The 19059-nt window shown below is 50.0% G+C and overlaps 1 protein-coding gene across 1 annotated transcript in view; it reads left to right on the forward strand.

Moving 5' to 3' along the window:
- The window catches only part of TNXB (tenascin XB), a 66218-nt gene that overhangs the window by 16367 nt on the left and 30792 nt on the right, over nucleotides 1-19059 (forward strand). The window contains 9 exon segments of the mRNA XM_042782369.1: nucleotides 1191-1481; nucleotides 1827-2132; nucleotides 3973-4335; nucleotides 9055-9363; nucleotides 10633-10941; nucleotides 12573-12860; nucleotides 13123-13431; nucleotides 14853-15176; nucleotides 15526-15876. Of these exon segments, the coding sequence (XP_042638303.1) occupies nucleotides 1191-1481; nucleotides 1827-2132; nucleotides 3973-4335; nucleotides 9055-9363; nucleotides 10633-10941; nucleotides 12573-12860; nucleotides 13123-13431; nucleotides 14853-15176; nucleotides 15526-15876 (2850 nt within the window).

Raw genomic sequence — 19059 nt, forward strand, 5'->3', positions numbered from 1 at the left:
GACCTTTCTCAAAGCTTATATACTGGAAGCAGACCACATCCCTAAGGTAGCTAGTTACTCAGCTGCTCCAGTAGTTTCCACCATGGAGACTGCCAGTCTTATCATGGGGAATAACTATATCCAGCTGCTCAGCCACTCAAAACTAAGCCCAGCCAAGTTGACACATAACCTTAACCATCACAGGGTGTTATCAGTGTGGATAGGAGTGGAGATGGGGCCCAGGGTGAGGGTGTGGAGAGGAGAAGAGGGAGAGCCCATGGAGTCCTGGGGCCACTAATACTTAGGGAAGAGCAGAGGAAAAAGAGCCCGTAGGGCAGCCTGGGGAATGGCCTGGGGACGGGCAGAGCCAGGGAGAGTGCTGTCCTGGACACAGGGTGGAGGGTGTGGTCAGACGTGTCGGATTCTGTAAGGGTGATTCAGGGACTACAGAGTGTCTACAGGACTTAGCAATGGCCAGTTTGACAGCAGTTTCAGTGGAGGGTGGGGCTGGAGGCCCAGTGGCAGCAGGCCTGGGGCAGGTAATGGAGGTGAGGATGTAGCTACAACCAGAGTAGACAACTCATTCTGGAATGTGGGCTGGGAGTGGAGAGCCAGGAGCGGGGTGGGGGCTGGTGGGAGTTGTATGCAGTATGGGGAGGGATATAGGATCAGATTTCAGTGCTGACTGCACAGCCCACAAAGAGTGGAGCATTGGTGATGGGGGCAGGGGTCCCTGATGCTTAGAAGTTGCTGAGGATCAGGAGCCCAGGTTTGAGAGGCTCATCCATGTTAAAATGCTCATCCATGTTAAAAGCGCTCCCTTTTCTTGGAGAAGAAATCAGTTAGTAGTTGGGCCTGGAAGCAGCAGAGGTTGTACTGGAAGTTTTCCCTGGCTGGGTTAGATGTGGAAAGGCCTGGCCAGGCTTCCTGTCCTTAGACTATGGATAGATAGTCAGGGCCACACTAATCCATACAGTGCTTTTGTGTCCTTTAGAGGAAAGCATCCTTTTGTCTAAGTGTACACGCCCGTTGCAGAGCACACGGCTTGGCCAGCAGGGCGCCAGCTGGATTTCAGTCCCTGCATACTCCTTTGGCCACACACCCTGATGTAGTCAACAGTCTATACAGCTTCACACAGCATCCCTGTCAGGGATGGGAGTCCTCCTTCCCCTTGACATGTGCACCTCCCTTCTCTTTACCTCTTCTCTTAGTGCCTTGGAGTGATCCCAGCCCAGGGCCCCTGCCCCGCCTTGGAAAGCTGTGGGTGACAGACCCCACCCCAGACTCACTGAGCCTCTCCTGGACTGTCCCTGAAGGCCATTTTGACTCTTTCGTGGTCCAGTACAGAGACAGGGATGGACGGCCCCAGGTGGTACCAGTGGAAGGGCCTGAACGATCAGTGGTCATCTCATCCCTGGACCCTGACCACAAGTACAGATTCACTCTATTTGGGATTGCCAGCAAGAAGCGGCATGGCCCCCTCATAGTCGATGGCACCACGGGTGAGTGGCAGCCACCCAAGCCCCTGTGTGTCCCTCTCCTGGCCTTGTGCACACTTAACCCTCAGCCAGGATCCAGCCGGACCTCCCAGTGAGACTGTTGACTTTGGAGTCCTGGCTCTACTCCTGGGCTGAGGGGTTGCCAGCCTCCCCCACCTGCTGAGACCTTTGTATCCAGCTGCTCCCCAAGGCCCACAAGGCGTATCACACCTTGATCGTGCCAGACTGCCCAAGAGCTTAGCTCTCACAGTAATCAAATAGTGATCCCCCCCAAGGTGTACCATCTTGTCTAAACCCCAAGCCTCAAACCTGAGCCAGTTCAGCCCTGGCTGGATCCTCTTTTCACAGCCCCAGAGAGGAAAGAGGAGCACCCCCGCCCAGAGTCTCCCAAGCAGCCCCTCCTGGGGGAGCTGACGGTGACCGGCGTGACTCCAGATTCCCTTCGTCTGTCCTGGACGGTGGCCCAGGGCCCCTTCGACTCCTTCATGGTCCAATACAAGGATGCGCACGGGCAGCCCCAGGCAGTGCCTGTGTCGGGGGATGAAAATGAGATCACCATCACTGGCTTGCAATCTGAGCGGAAGTATAAGATGAACCTCTACGGGCTTCGAGGCAGGCAACGTGTGGGACCTGTGTCTGTGGTGGCCACCACGGGTGAGTCCAGGCCATTGGGGCCTCCCCTGCTAGACCCTAGTCCTCTGGGCCTCCCTCTACTTTTCCTCCTCCACTCTGACTCTGCCAAAGCCTCCTCCCTCTTTCTCCCCTACTTCTCTCCTGTCCTCCGTATCCAAGACTCTTAGTCCAACCTCCAGCCATCTCTAGCCTCTAATTCCCTTCCCAGCCCTGCTTTTCCTTCTCTCAGTGAGTCTTTCCTCCACTGCAAGCTGTCCTCCCCACAGACATCCTCACGATTTAACACCATCTTTTCTCTTGTGGGCTCCTTCCCCTACCATGGTCATTTCTGTGACTTCACACTCTCCCACCATTGCTGCTCGGTTCAGAGCTGGTGGACTCCAGAGACAAAAGCACCCTTTTCCTCCACCTCTTTCAGGGATGAAGAGGGTGCCTGCCCTCCCCCTGACTGCCTGTCTCCCAGACAGCTTGGAGCCAGGCACAGGGCTCTGCCAGCCCCTGACTGAGTGCTCACTTCCAGCCCAGCACCCCACCCCATTCCTCCACATCTCCACCTCTCTCTGTCTTGTACTGTGTCTGTGGCCTATGAGGCCTTTCCTTTCCCAGCGGGAGTATATATAGCATTACCATTGAGAGCAGTCTCTGGAGCCAACCACCTGGATTTTAATCCCAGCTAGGATGGGACCTTGTGCCTCAGCTTTCTCATCTGTCAAATGGGAATAATTTTTGCTTTAAATTAATTAATATAATTAATTTAATTAATTGGTTATTTAATTTAATTAATTGATTAAATGAGTTAATCCATGAACAGCACTTAGAACAGCACACCAAAAACTCAAACCGGTTGCCACTGGCTTGATTCTGACTCATAGCAACCCTATAGGATAGAGTAGAACTGCCCCACAGGGTTTCCATGGTTGTAAATCTTTACGAAAACAGACTGCTTCATCTTCATCTAGAGTGCTTACTGGGTTCGAATCCCCAACCTTTTGGTTAATAGCTGAGTGCCTAAACCACTGTCACCAGAGCTCCTTAGAACAGCATCAGGCACATTGAAAATTCTATTTAAGTATGAGCTGCTATTACCCCCTGATCCTCTACTCCCCGGTAATTTTTTTTTTTTTTTAATCTCTTTCCCATCTTGCCCAGTGTTATCACTCTTGCCTGCTGTCCCTCTCAATCTCCCCTTCCTTAAAGAGTCCCCATGGACAGGGGAGCAGATCACAGAAGGGCACTTTGACTTGTACCATAGTCTCCTCACCCCATGGTATGCCAGCTCCCCAGGAGCAAAGACCCAGTGACAGGGGATGGTGGGTAGTGATCCTCCCCAGGCTCCCACCTCCCCCTCAGGCTTTTTCTCACTTTTGTTGAAGCCCTGCCTTAGTGATTCATTCCTTAGGGTTAAAGGGGAAGAAGGGTAGGGCCACAGGGGGGGTGGAGGCCTTAGAAGGAAAACATTCCACTATCCTGACCTGGTAGGAGCTCTGGTAGCATAGTGGCTAAGACATTTGCCTGCTAACTAGACGGCTGGCGGTTCAAACCCACCAGCCACTCCTCGGAAGGAAGGTTGGGCAATCCTACTTCCGTAGTGATAACTGCCTGGGAAACCCAAGGAGGGGTCACTATGAGTCGGGGCCGACTCGACGGCACATAACAACAACAACAACAACATCCTGACCTGGTGAGAGGGCTGGTAGTAGCTGAAAGCACTGAGGAGGGCAGGAGCTGGTAGGGAGGAGTACTAACTAGGTGGGGAAGATGGCTTCACCTTCCCCCCCCCCGCCCCCACCCCCATCCCCACCCCCACTGTCTGTGAATACAGTGTAGAATTCCTCAAACGTTTCCTCTCTTCCCATCTCAGCCCCTGTCTCGGAAGACACTGAAGAGACTCCCTCTCCTACAGAGGAGGAGGAGACTCCAACCCCCACAGAACCCACCACAGAGGCCCCAGAGCTCCCTGAGGAGCCCCTCCTGGGGGAGCTGACAGTGACAGGATCCACCATGGACTCCCTGAGCCTCTCCTGGACCGTCCCCCAGGGCCACTTTGACAGCTTCACTGTGCAGTACAAGGACAGAGATGGGCGGCCCCAGGTGGTACGTGTTGAGGGCGAGGAGTTTGAGGTCACCGTGCAGGGCCTGGAGCCTGGACGCAAGTACAAGATGCATCTGTATGGCCTCCATGAGGGGCGGCGTGTGGGCCCCGTGTCCACCTTGGGGCTGACGGGTAAGTGAGGGGCACCTGAGCCTAGTTCAGTCCTCCCCACAACTCCTGAGGCCCCCAACTTCCAGTGGATGGCCAATCGCTCTCCCTTCCTCCCCTGGAACTATGAAGCTGTGTATGCTTGGGGAAGACAGAGCAAGTCACTGGGGCTACACCAGCTGTGTGACCTTGAGCAAGTTTAAACTCTTTGAGCTTCAATTTCCTCATCCAGAATGGGGATGATAATACCCACTGCACAGTATTGTTGAGAGGATTAAATGAGGTGACAGAAGTAAAGCACTAAGACAGGAAATGGCGCAGCGTAAATGCCACCACAAGTATGCTTATCCTTACTCTAGCATCCGCTCTGTCACGTTAGCTACTTAGTTGGTCAGAATGGGCATGAGACTTTTCCTCAATGTAGCTCAAAACTTTGTTTACAGCAAAGAGGAATATCCCTTCCACACCTTCCAAGCCCAGTCACAGGGCCACTTCAGCCACCACAAAGGACCTCACCTGACCATCAGAGCCTCATTCCAACAGGCAGGGTCCCGGGCAGGGTAGGCACAGTGCCTCCTCCACACAGGCCCTGGGACTTTCTTGCTGAGCTGCCCAGCTGTGATCGCAGCATGAACATCTCTTTTTCCCTTTGCTCACCGAAACAAAGACACATCTTTTTCAAAAACAACTCTTATTATAAGGGGAAAGGTGAACAACATAAAAGCAGAGAAAGAGATAGGTTTCCAGAGCATGGTTTTTGTACCTCCACAAAACCCAGCTTCAGAGTGACTTGGTTGGCCAAGTTTCCAGAACCATCCACCCCCGATTTCTTTTCTCTGCAGCAGTCAGCACTGAGAAGAGAGAAAGGGGGAAGCCACTCTGAATTACTGTCCTCGGGGCCTGAGGTAGGAGAGTGGAAGCTCATTCCAGGCCTAGGACTTGCTGCTGAGGTTTCTCCTGGGATGACCCTTGGTCTGCCCCTCTGTCCTGACAGCCACAGTGGGCTCTGTGAGGCCCTGGCCCCCAGGGTAAGGTGGAGTTCTTCAGGCACTGAGGCAGTATAGCAGAGGAAAACTGAGTTTTGGAATCTGACAGAGTTCCATTCCTGAATCCCCCAGTTCTTCGCTGGGTAATTTTGAAAAATTACCTATTCTCTCTGAACTTCAGCTTCCTCATTTTCAAGATGGAGCAAATGAGCCCAACTTGTTGTAAGTATTAGAGACAGTGATATAAAATACTTAGTGTGTTCATTTGACTTTTTGCTCAAAACTGCCTGTAGATAAATCACTGTGTATCCATGTTCAAATAGCAGACATTTTTAGGATGTGTATTTTAGATGTCCTGGATAAAATTTGAGTGGCCCTTTAAGAAAGAACCGAGCACCCATGTTCATTCTCAGGTCATCATCAGGTGAGGAAGCAACAGAGCCTGTGGAGCTAACTGAGGGGCCTGCCTGGCACATAGCGTATGCTGTTGCCAGGAGATGAAATGCGCAGAGCTAATTATAAACACTTCTAAATTGGAAAAAGATTATCCTAAATGCAGCACTGGGACTGTCATACTCATGAGTAGTTCTAATCTCACCTTTCCCACTAAAGCCAAACCACCACCAAAGAAGTCTTGATGGTGAGGGACAATTTCTCTCCCTCATGGAAGGAAGTATGTTGTTGTTAAAAACCAAAAACCAAACTGACTGCCATAAAGTCAGTTTGACTCATAACAACCCCTCCTTGGGTTCCCAAGGCAGTATCACTACGGAAGTAGATTGCCCAAACTTCCTTCTAAGGAGTGGCTGGTGGCTTTGAAGCACCAGCCTTCTGGTTAGCAGTTAGATGCCTTAGGCACTAGCCACTAGAGCTCCTGTGTTGTTGTTAGTTGCTGTCAAGTTGGCTGTGATGTCTTGTGACTCCATGTGTAACAGAATGAAACGTTGCCCAGTCCTGTGCCAGTTTCATGATCATTGGTATGTTTGAGTCCATTGTGGCCACTGTATTGGTCCATCTCATTCAAAGTTTATTTTACTTTCACTGACCCTTCACTTTAACAAACATGGTGTCCTTTTCCAGCAATTGGTCTGTCCTAATGACGCATCCAAAATAAGTGAGTTGAAGTCTTGGACAATGTTCTTTGATCCATAGGGTTTTCATTGGCTGATTTTTAGAAATAGATCTCTAGGATTTCCTTCTTAGTATTACTTAGCCTGGAAGCTGCACTGAAACTTGTCCATCATGGATGACCCTGCTGTTATTTGAAATACCGGTGGCATAGCTCCAGCATCATAGCAACGTGAAAACCATCTTAGTATGACAAACTGACAGATGAGTGGTAGGGAAAAAAGTACAGAGGGCAAAAAAATGAGCAGGAAATGGATGCTGTGGGAACTAACAAACATAGAAGGCAAATGAAATGAAATAAAATGCCTGCCCTGGTGCCAAGTACATAGTAAACTAAATTAAACTCATTGCCATAGAGTCGAACCCAACTCATAGCAACTCCTCCTTATTTTCCGAGGCAGTATCTCTACGGAGGTAGATTGCCCAGTCTTCCTTCTGAGGAGTGGCTGGTGGGTTTGAACTGCCAGCCTTCTGGTTAGCAGTCAAGTGCCTTAGGCACTACACCACCAGAACTCCCTAGTACATAATACATGCTCAATTAAAAAAAAAAAAAGAAACCTGTTGCTATCAAGTCAATTCCAATTCATGGGCATCCCTATGCCCCTGGATGGTGCAAATAGTTTGCACTTGACGATTAACCTAAAGGTTGGCAGGTCAAACCCACCCAGCTGTACTGTGGAAGAAAGGCCTGGCAATCTGCTTTCATAAAGATTACAGCCAAGAAAACCCTATGTAGTAATTCTACTCTATAACACAGGGAGTTATTATGAGAGGCTCAGTAAATGATGGTGAATCTGGCCTCTGCTGTCCCCCTTTCAGCTCCCATTGTAGCTTCTTACCCCTGCTAGACTCATTTCTGTCTGCCTGAGGCCTCATCATCACCAGTCCTTTTTGTTTTTAAGCAGATTTTACCTCTCTGGGGCCTAGTCTTGTCTTCCCTCAGGAGCCAGAAAAACAAGCTCTTAGGAGTCAAACCCACCTATCCCTTCCACCACTGTGCCTCTTGGGACCACTTTTCCAGATTCCCTCACGAATGAGAGGTGGCTTCTAGACTCAGTACATTCCAGACCATTGGGGGATGGCTGGTCCTGAGCTCAGCCTTCTCCAGCCCAAACCTGCTCACTAATTTTTCAAAAAAAGTTGTTTTATCTTGCCATTGTTAAGAATATACACAGCGGAATATACATTGATTCAACAATTTACTTGTACATTTCCACACTTTACATTCTTCAAGTTGTGCAGCCATTCTCACCACCCTTTTCTGAATTATTTCTCTCCCATTAACATAAACTCACTGTCCCCCTAAGACTGCTCACTAATTTAACAAACACTGGTTGAGGACCTCCTGTGTGCTGGCGCTGGGGACACAGCAGTGAACAAGGCAAAGTGCTTGCCTGAGGACTCACTTTCTAGTGGAGGGAGGCGGACAGCAGGGTGCATCCATGTGTCAGTGGGTTAAAGCTGTGAGCACTGTGGAAAAAAACAATGCCCAAGAGGTGAGATGGTGAATCTGCTCAATAGGGCAGGGAGAGGGGCCTCGCTGAGAAGGTAATGGCTGAGGAAAACCCCGAAGGAGGTGAGATGACAGATTGCACAGTGTCTGGGGGAAGAGCATCCAGGCAAAAGGAAGAGCAAAGGCTGAGGGCAGCAGGCAAGGTGGTGCCAGCATGTCTGTGGCACAGTGGGGAATGGAGTGAAGGGAAGGATGTGAGAGATTGACATGTGGGACCTCATCGGCCATTGTAAAGAGTAGGCTTTTACTCTGAGGAAGATGGAACCGCTTGAAACCCCTCTGGCTGCTATTCTGGGAGCAGACTGAATGGCGAGTTGTGTTAGAGGAGGGAGGTGACTTAGGGAAGCTATTGGGATAGTCCAGCAAGCAGTGGTTATGCCTGGAGCTGAAGCAGCGGAGGTGGTAAGAAGAGGTCAGATTAGGAAAGTCGTGCCAACAGGATTTACTCATAGGCTGGATGTGAGTCAGAGAGGGGTCTCTCAGAGGTGACTCGAGGGTTCTGGCCTGAGCAGCTGGAAGATGGAGTTGTTATTTTACTGAAACAGAGAAGGCTGCATGGGGTGGGGTGGGGGTGGAGCAAGTGTGAAGGAGCTCATGACTCAGTTTTGGATTTGTTGGGTTTCAGGGGCAGTGGCATTTCTACGGAAAACAGCGCCTATGGCAATTAGTTTTAAATTGCTGAATGATCTCTCACAGCTGGTGATGGAACTGTGATGGCCAATAGAAACTGCGCATTGGCACCCCCCCTTAAATGGTGCCCAGGGCATGTGCCATACTCTAGATGCTCCTCTGTGTCTGAGACACCCACTGTACATCCAGGGAAGATGCTGAGCATCATGAATGGGGGGTTTAGGGGAGAGGAGGGATGAATTTAGAGTGATGGGCATTTACATGGAATTCCAGCCACTTTCTCAGAGTCTCTGTGACAGCTGACACCTCACCTCCACCCAGCACAGCCCCAGACACTTGGAGGGACTCTAATTAGGGAAGGGTTGTTGGCCAGATAAAACCAATCAGTATAGTTTTACATCAAAGCTACCTGGGTACCGCAAGAACAATAATTACTACCAAGGGCAAAGAGGGTCTTTTCCTAACATTCCCCCATCTCTGCCCCAGCCCCACAACAGGAAGAAGAGGCTCCTCCAGCCATCGAGCCCCCCCAGGAGCCTCGCCTTGGGGAGCTGACAGTGGCAGATGTGACCCCCAACTCAGTGGACCTCTTGTGGACAGTCCCGGAGGGTGAATTTGACTCTTTCCTGGTCCAGTACAAGGACAGAGATGGACAGCCCCAGGCTATGCCTGTGGGCCAAGACCAGCGTGAGGTGACCATCCCTGGCCTGGAGCCCTCCCAAAAGTATAATATCAACTTCTATGGGATACATGATGGGCACCACATGGGCCCCCTCTCTGTGGTAGCTGTGACAGGTGAGTGAGGGGGTTAGGCTGTTCCATCCCAGGGCTCCTCTCCCAGTCCTGGCTGGGCACCACCATTCCCACACTGAGGGGCTGGGCTCCTTCAGACCTTGACTCAATGATCCCATACGTCCTTTCTGGGGTCATAGACACCTTAGTCTGTTTTCCCAACCCCTTGGCTCCTCCCCTAGGTGGAACTATCCCTGCTTTTTAGTCCCTTCCCTACCTCCCTCCATCCCTCCCCGGGTGGGAATGTCTTCTTTCCATCTGACCTACATCCAGCCCGCAGACTCTCTGATTGTTTACAGCTGTTTCCTCCCCTTCTCTTTACAACCCTGTGGTGACTTGGACGTGGCTGCATTTCCCCCTGCTGCTCTTTGTTACTGAGGATAAATGACACACAGCTTAGACTCTTCTCTCAGAGGTCCTCAGCTGCCTGGCCCCGGCTGCATTTCCCTCAGCAGCGCCAAAGTCTGCATCCCTCTGGGAAGCAGCCCTGTCACAGATCATCCTTCCTGCCCCTCATGGCTTCCCCAGCACAGGCACTCCACCATCTGCGGGCCATGCGTGTGGGGAAACCCAAGGACCACACTCAGAACAATGCCTAAAAGTCTGTACAATGCATAGGATGACAAAGGAAACCAATATATTGATAGATAATGATCAAACTACTTTGTAGAAGTCACATTTATGATTCAATAATACATGGACTTCTTTATTAAGGAGGCTGAGGGTGGTATAAGCAGTTTGCATCCAACTACTAACCTAAGGGTTGAACCCACACAATGGCACTGCAGAAGAAAGGCCTGGTGATCTACTTCCATAAAGATGACAGCCGAGAAAACCCTATGGAGCAGTTCTACTCTGTGACACGTGGGGTTGCCAGGAGTCAGAATTGATTGGATGACAACAGGTTTGGGTTTTGGGTTTGGGCTTCTTTATTCATTTTTAAATAACCAGATTTAGCACCAAGTTTAAGGAACTAATCACATTTAAAAGCAGCAAATTTAAGCAGTATTTTGAAGTTTTGAAGTCACTCTAAGGTGATGTATAAACACCTGTGATTTCCATTAGTGACTGAGTCACGCTCACGTCACTAGTTTCTTACATTCATTTTGAAGGAAATGCTACATTTCAGGTAGAGGTCCATGAAAATAAAGATGTAACAGTTTCCCATCTGAGTCCATGGACTCCCTGAGGCCCATGGAGCGCAGGAGCTGTGTGAGGGGGAAGTTTGCCCTCAGAAATCTCAGCTGCTTCTTTTATTTTCCCGGACCCCAACTCCTCTCCCACCAGCCGCAGCCACAGAGACTCCTGAACCCCGCCAAGAGCCTCGCCTGGGGGAGCTGGCAGTGACGGACGTGACCTCCAACTCCGTGGGCCTCTCCTGGACGGTGCCTCAGGGCGAGTTTGACTCCTTTGTAGTCCAGTACAAGGACAGGGACGGGCAGCTTCAGGTGGTGCCTGTGGCCGCAGACCAGCGTGAGGTCACCATCCCTGACCTGGAGCCCTCCCGCAAGTACAAGCTCCTGCTCTTTGGGATCCAGGATGGGAAGCGACGAGGCCCAGTTTCTGTGGAGGCAAAGACTGGTGAGAGCCCCCATGTGGCCTTCTCGCTCTTCTTCACACTGCTGGTCTTCTTCTGCCAGGGCTCCCCTTGTCCACTTCTCTCTTTCACTTGGAAAGTCACACTGCTTGTCCTGGTCCAGAAGACAGCAGACCAAGGCCAATTCCTGGGGCTGCTCTCTCCCCGTGACCTTTCCTCTTGTCTCTTAATTTCCACCTCTGTTGGACCCCTGAGGAACTTTGATAGTGTCATGGTTAAAGCATTCTGCTGCTAACCAAAAGGTTGGTGGTTCAAACCCACCAGCTGCTCTTCAGGAGAAAGATGAGGCAGTCTGCTTCCATAAAGATTGACAGCCTTGGACATGCGATGGGGCAGTTCTCTGTTCTGTAGGGTCTCGGTAGTTGGAATTGACTCCATGGCAGTGGGTTTGGTTGGACCCTTCCTGGGGCAAAGGCGTGTGTAGGGTATGGCAGGTATGGCACACGCAATATTTGCCTTCGAAGTTTCCATCACCCGCTTTGAGAGATCATTCACCAGTTTAAAACCAATTGCCATAGGTGTTATTTCCCAGATACCCCTCTGGGCTGGGGCACTGGGAAAAGGGCCAAGGCTAGCCCGGAGCCCTTCGTGCCTCCCAGGGTCTTGTGGGGTCTCAGCCCTGTGTAGCTGTTACTTCTGAGGATTTTGCTGCCTCCTCTCTGACCCCGCACCACAATCTCTCACCCAGATACTTACCCTCCCAGCTCAGGCCCATTCAGCCCCATATCTGCTTCCCCCAACCCCCCTCTACCCTGACTCCCTTCTTCCTGAGGCCTCAGAAACTGGAACCTGAGGAGATCTGGGCTGGCTGCTTGGCCCAGCCTGCCTGGCCCAGCCTAGCCCAGTTATGCCCCTTTCTTGGGGTTCGGTCCAGGCCCTCCCCTGCCCCTGGGGGCTCCCTATTGCCAGAAAACTCTCTCAATAACAATGTCGTCAGAGTCCACGCTGTCCAGGAAGGCAGCAGGCCAGCTCCTTCCCAGGCCCCGGATGGCTCCTTGGGCAGACACCAGATCCTTTCCCCGTCTGAGCTCCCCACTTCACCCGTCTACCCCACCCACAGGCAGCCCCCACTCCTCCATCCGGCCCTGCGGGAGTCTCAGTTCTCCCAGGCCCAGCCAGTGCCATGTGAGAAAGGGACAGTGGCAGAGCCAGGACCACCTTCATTATATTTCCTGCGTCTTTCACGAAGGGTCTGCCCACATCAGACATCCTGTGCTCCCTCTGACCTCCCCAGGACCCTCAGATCTCCCCAGGGGCCAGCCAAATCCCACAGTGACCCAGAAGTGGGCTTCTGGGTAAAAGGAAACAGAGATCAAGTCCTGTGATAAGCTGCACCTGCTGGGAAGACGGTCTCCAGTAGGTCTGATGAGCTGGACAGAGGGCAGCTAGAGGTCTCTTTCCCCAGAGATGTATCAGGGCAGAAGACCCTTCTGCACATTGATCAAGTGGAGAGAAGCCTGGGCCAGTTGGGGCTGGTGGCAGGAATAGGAGGATGATGGAAACATTTTGGGGAGGCACAGACCATTTGGGCAGTTCTGTATTTTTCCAATCCCAGTGGGAGGCAGTCGGGGTTATTTTGGAAAAAATAAGCTCAAGAACGTTTCGTCTCTGTCAGCTGCCCGAGGTGCCGACAGCTCAGGAGCCCCGCCCCGTCTTGGGGAGTTATGGGTGACGGACCCCACCCCAGACTCGCTGCACCTCTCCTGGACGGTCCCTGAGGGCCACTTTGACTCTTTTGCGGTCCAATTCAAGGACAGGAGTGGGCCTAGAGTGGTGTCCGTGGAGGGCCACCAGCGCTCAGTCACTGTCACCCCTCTGGACCCTGGCCGCAAATATCGATTCTTCCTCTATGGCCTCTTGGATAAGAAGCGCCATGGCCCCCTCACTGCTGATGGCACCACAGGTGAGTGGGGTCCCCTGCAAGTCCTGCTCTATTCCCCTGAGGCCTTCTGGAGAAGCACCCGGCCCCTTTCCAGGCCACTGGTCACCCGAGGTAGTTGTCATTGTGGTTGGGATTTGGTCTCAGCCTCTCGGCTCAGATCCAGCTCCCCCGACCCTTGCACTAGCCCACTGCACCAGCCCTGTGGGAGCTCAGCCACAGCAAAGCCCTGCCTCCAGGCCTCTCGGTGCAGCTCAGCCATGCCCTCCCTGTGTCTCCATCTTAGAGACTCGGAGAGCTGTGGACCAGACCGTAACAAAGCATCCCCCAAAGCCCCGTCTCGGGGAGGAGTTGCAGGTGACCAGTGTGACCCCAGACTCCGTGGGCCTCTCGTGGATGGTTCCTGAGGGTGAATTCGACTCCTTTGTGATCCAGTACAAGGACAGGGATGGGCAGCCCCAGGTGTTGCCTGTAGAGGGCAGCCTCAGGGAGATCACCGTGCCAGGCCTGGACCCTGCCCGCAGGTACAAGCTCCTGCTCTATGGGCTGTATGGCAACCGGCGTGTGGGTCCCATCTCCACCTTCGCCGTGACTGGTGAGTGGGCTGCAGCTTGGACACCCCACATCTCTTTCCCCACCTCGGCTTCCTGCTCTCACTGAGCCCACACTATTTCTGACTCCCTATCCCCCCCTTATTTAGGGAAGAGATCAATTTTATTTTAATTTTTTGTTGTGGTAACATTTTATATAGCACAACATTTGTCAATTCAGCACTTTTTTAAAAAAAATTGTGGTGAAAAATAGACACAGCAAAACATACAGTGACAATTTCTACATGCACAATTCAGTGACAATTACATGCTTCAAGTTTTGCCAGTCTTGCTGTCTTTTTCTAAATTTTTCCACCACCATTAACATAAGCTCCCTGGCCCGCCTCCCAAGCCAACACTCTCTCTTTCCTCCTCCTTTCTGCTCCTAGTAACCACTAATTTTTAGTTTCTATATATTTGCTTATTTCATATAAGTGAGATCATATAGTATTTGTCCTTTTGTGACTGGTTTATTTTGCTCAATAGGATGTTTTCAAGGTTCATCTAGTTGTGGCATGCATGAGGACTTCATTGCCATCGAGTTGATTCTGACTCATAGCAACCCTCTTTGGGTTTCTGAGGCCGTAAATCTTTATAGGGAGCTCTGGTGGCCTAGTGGATAAGGCACTTAACTGCTAACCAGAAGGTCAGCAGTTCAAACCCACCAGCTGCTCTGTGGAAGGAAGATGGGGCAATCTACTTCTGTAAAGCTTTGCAGCCTCGGAAACCCAATGGGGGTTGTTATGAGTCAGAAACTATTCGATGGCAGTGAGTAAATCTTTATGGAAGTAGATTGCCCCGTCTTCCTTCCATGGAGTGTCTGGTGGGTTTTAACTGTCAACTTTATGCTTGGCAGTCAAATGCCTTAGGCATTACATCATCAGAGTTCCTTTCATTTCTCTTTAGGAGTAAGTCATATTCCATTGTGTGTATATACCACATTTTGTTTATTCATTCATCTGCTGATGGGCATTTCTGTTGCTCCCACCTTTTGGTTACTGTGAATAGTGATGCAATGAACATTGGTATACATGTGTATTTCAACATTTTTTACATTACAATTCAGTGGAATTGATTGTATCAACCATGCAGTGCAACCATCATCCACATCCATTACCAAATTTATTATCACCATTACTAGATACCCAGTGCTTGCAAGATCAGCTTTATTGAAGTATCATTTACATAGGATAAAATTTACCTATTTCAAGTCAATAATTCAATGAGTTGTGGCAAATGAACCCACTGCCACCGTTGAGGCATAATTGAGGTATACCTGGTGGACCTGCATGGTTTCCTGACTGGTGATAAAGAAGAGCTCTGGCCACTATATTGCCTTCTACATGACTGGTAAGCCCAGGGGAGAACAGAGACTCATGGACACCCTGAGTTTCTCAGGTCCTTCTCTCTCCATGTCTCTGTTTAGCCTCACAGGAGGAAGAGGATGAACCTTCAGAATCACCCACAGTGGCCCCCGAGCCTCCCTTAAAGCCACGTCTGGGGGAACTAACTGTGACTGATGCCACCTCTGACACCTTGCACCTGTCCTGGACTGTCCCTGAGGGCCGCTTTGACTACTTCCTGGTCCAGTACAAGAATGGGGATGGCCAGCTCAAGGCAGTGCAGGTGCCAGGGGAAGAGGATGGGGTCACCATCTCGGGCCTGGAGCCAGACCACAAGTATAAGATGAACCTGTATGGCCTCCATGGTGGCCAGCGTGTGGGCCCTGTCTCTGCCATTGGGGTGACTGGTGAGTGGAGCATGAAGGCCCTGGAGATGATCCAGTGGGAGGGTCACCCACTCTCTGGTGATGGTAGCCATGAGACCTTTGTGGCTTTTCCCTACAGCTCCCCAAGGTCTAACCAGTGCCCCTGGGCAGAGAAGGGTGCAGGCATGCTGGTGCCTGTCACTTGTTCTCCACACCTGACGTGGGGCTCCAGGCACATTTGTGAGGTGTTGACCCATCAGGATGACCCAGCCCAACAATGGGCTTCTCTGAACTGACCTCAAGACCCCAGTCATGGCCATGGCTTCCCTGTGCTTCTCCTTGAGACATCTCACAGGGCCCCTTCTCTCCCTCTTTGTGTCTCCTACCTCAGCTCCAGAAGAAGAGACCCCTGCCCCCACAGAGGTAGAGGAGACCCTTGCCCCCACAGAGCCTACCACAGAGGCCCCGGAGATCCCCGAAGAGCCACTCCTGGGGGAGCTGACAGTGACCGGATCCACCTCAGATTCACTGAGCCTCTCCTGGACCATCCCCCAGGGCCACTTTGATGCCTTCACTGTGCAGTATAAGGACAGGGATGGGCGGCCCCAGGTGGTGCATGTCGGGGGCCAGGAGCGTGAAGTCACTGTGCAGGGCTTGGAGCCCAGGCGCAAGTACAAGATGCACCTGTATGGCCTCCATGAGGGGCAGCGCGTGGGCCCCGTGTCCACCTTGGGGCTGACAGGTGAGTGAAGGGTAAAGTGCCCCTGGGTTGGGTCTTGGGAAAGGTCTCATTCATAGAGCCTCCAAAATCTCCTCTGTGGAGACCCAGGGATCCGAAGCCTCCAGATTCAACCCCTTGTTCACCAATACCTCAGGGCATATATAATGTGGGGTAGAGAGAGAAGATCCCAGAAAAGTGCCAGTCTCTCTGGGAGAGCCACTGGGGATAAGCCTCCAAGGCTGGTAGTTCATTGACTCATCTATTGCTCTCTGCTCCACCTGGGAATTCCTTATGTTTTTATTTTTTTATTTTTATTGTGATTTGGGTGAACAGAGCAAATTCATTTTCCGTACAGCAGTTTGTACACATTTTGTTTCATGACATTGACTACAGTTCCCCACAGTGTAACAGCTCTCTCCCTACTTCGTTGATGTAGTTACCTCTTCCCTGTGTCCTCCTTTCCTATGCATTCCTGCCCCCTGAGCTATCTCCCTGTGCAAACACTGCCCTTCTGTTCTCCCATGATTGATTGCTCCAAGGAGTGTCTCTCCTTGATGTAAATGTTCACCCTGTACTGTTTGGCTGGAAGCCCTGGGAGTGAGTTCAATTCCAGACCTGAAGGGTAACTAGGGGCCATAGTCTTAGGAGGGTCTCACCGGATTCTGTCAGGTTAGTAAAGCTGGTCTTTTATTTTTTAATGATTTTGAGTTTTGTTCCACATTGTTCTCCCACTCTATCCAGAATCTCCTGCACTGATCCCTTTCTGAGTGGTTGACAGTGATAGCCAGGCACCATCTAGTTTTTCTGGTACCCTAGATATATAGGCTGAGGATCGCATGGTCTACTAATCCCTTGGACTAATTGTTTTAATACTTTAATGAATCTTTGGTTTTATTCTTTGCTCTGTATGAGGAAACACCTGTTGTTGTATCTAGATAGCTACTTGCAAGCTTTTAAGGCCCCAGTTGCTACTCATGTAGAACAATGTTTTTTTTTTTCTGTAGTATGTTATGCCAATTGAGCTTGATGTCCCCTGCAACCATGGTCCTGAGCCCACAGGTCCAACTACTCGCTCCCTCAGAGTGCTTGGCTGTGGCCAAGAAGTTATCATAACTTTGCCCCTGGTTAGCGCTATTATATATTTGGACATTCTTACATATGTGTACAAATGTGTGTAGAAATATCATCTGCCAACTTAATATATGGTCATGGGTTATTCCCTCTTGTCTAGACATACCTGATCATTCAGCCTGTGTACCCATCTATTTACCTGTAGATTAATGTTTATTATCACTGACAATGGAGTATTGTACGTGTAAAAGGGTTTATCTTTGTTGTCTGTACTTCTTTGAGAGAACTTCTCTTGTGGGATTGGGACAAATACCATGAATATTTGGCCCAAGGTAGGCGGGTATGGGGCGTGGGGGCTGCTTTTGCTGGGGGGCAGCACTGTATTAAGGCTGGGGTCTGAGGTAGGCAGTCACAGGGCTCAGGACTGCTTTCGCTGGAGGGTGGCTCTATTTTAAGGCCAAGGCCCAAGATAGGCAGGCACAGTTGTTGTTGTTGTTGTTTTGCCATCAAGTGGGACCCGACTCATAGCAACCCCTCCTTGGGTTTCCAAGGCAGTATCACTATGGAAGTAGATTTCCCAATCTTCCTTCCGAGGAGTGGCTGGTGGGTTTGAACTGCCAGCCTCTGGTTAGCAGTCAAGTGCTTTAGGCACTATGCTACCAGAGCTCCTAGGCGGGCACAGAACAGTTAGGAATAACTAAAGGAGACAAACTTGTCTGTCAGTTTGTCATCCTGTGGTGGCTTATGTGTTGCTATGAAGCTGGAGGCTGTGCCATCGGTGTTGCAAAATGCAGGCAGGGTTACCCATGGTGGACAGGTTTTAGTGGAGCTTCTGGGCTAAGACAGACTCAGAAGAAAGAAGAGACCATCCACTTCTCAAACAATTGATCAGTAAAAATCTTATGAATAGCCGTGAAAAGATAACTTTATGAATAGCCCTGAAACATTGATTTAGTGCCGCAAGATGAGCCCATCAGGTCAGAAGGCACACAAAATTTGAGTGGGGAAGAGCTGACTCCTCAGAGTAGAAACAACCTTAATTATATGGATAGAGTAATGCTTTTGGGACCTCCATTGGCTGATGTGGCATGACTCAAAATGAGTAGAAACAGATGGAAACATCCATTACTAATCAGAACATGAAATGTAACAAGTATGAATCTAGGAAAATTAGAAGTTGTCAAAAATGAAATGGAAGGCATAAAGATTGATATCCTAGGCATTAGTGAGTTGAAGTGAATTGGTTTTGGCCTTTTTGAATCAGACAACCATATGATCTACTATGCCGGGAATGACAAATTGAAGAGAAATGGTGTGGCATTCATTGTCTCAAAGAGTGTTTCAAGATCTGTCCTGAAGTACAATGCTGTCAGTGATAGGATAACATCCATATGCCTACAAGGAAGGCCACTTAATACTACTGTTATTCAAATCTGTGCACCAACCACCAAAGCCAAAGATGAGAAAATTAAAGATTTCTGCCAACTTCTGCAGTCTGAAATTGACCAAACATGCACTCAAGATGTGTTGATTATCACTGGTAACTGGAATGCAAAAGTTGGAAACAAAGAAGAGTTACTGGTAGGTGGAAAATATGTCCTTGGTGATAGAAATAATGCTGGAGATCGCATGATTGAATTTTGCAAGACCAATGACTTATTTATTGCAAATATCTTTTTTCAACAACATAAGCAATGGATATACATGTGGACTTCACCAGATGGAATGCACAGGAATCAGATTGACTACATCTGTGGCAAGAAGCAATGGAGTAGTTCAATATCTTCAGCCAAAACAAGGCCAGGAGCTGATTGTGAAACAGACCATCAACTGCTCATATGCAAGTTCAAGTTGAAGACAATTAAAACAAGTCCACGAGAGCCAAAATATAACCTTGATGATACCCCTCCTGAATTTAGAGTCAATCGAAAGAATAGCTTTGATTCATTGAACACCAGTGACTGAAAACCAGAGAAATTGTGGGATGACATCAGTATATCATCCATGAAGAAAGCAAGAGGTCATTAAAAAGACAAGAAAGGAAGAAAAGACCAAAATGGATGTCAGAAGAGACTCTGAAACTTGCCCTTGAGTGGAGAGTAGCTGAAGCAAATGGAAGAAATGACAAGATAA

This window comes from Orycteropus afer, unplaced genomic scaffold, assembly GCF_000298275.1.
Source record: "Orycteropus afer afer isolate SDZICR_OR568_19922 unplaced genomic scaffold, OryAfe1.0 scaffold00294, whole genome shotgun sequence".
In the NCBI taxonomy this organism is placed as follows: domain Eukaryota; kingdom Metazoa; phylum Chordata; class Mammalia; order Tubulidentata; family Orycteropodidae; genus Orycteropus; species Orycteropus afer.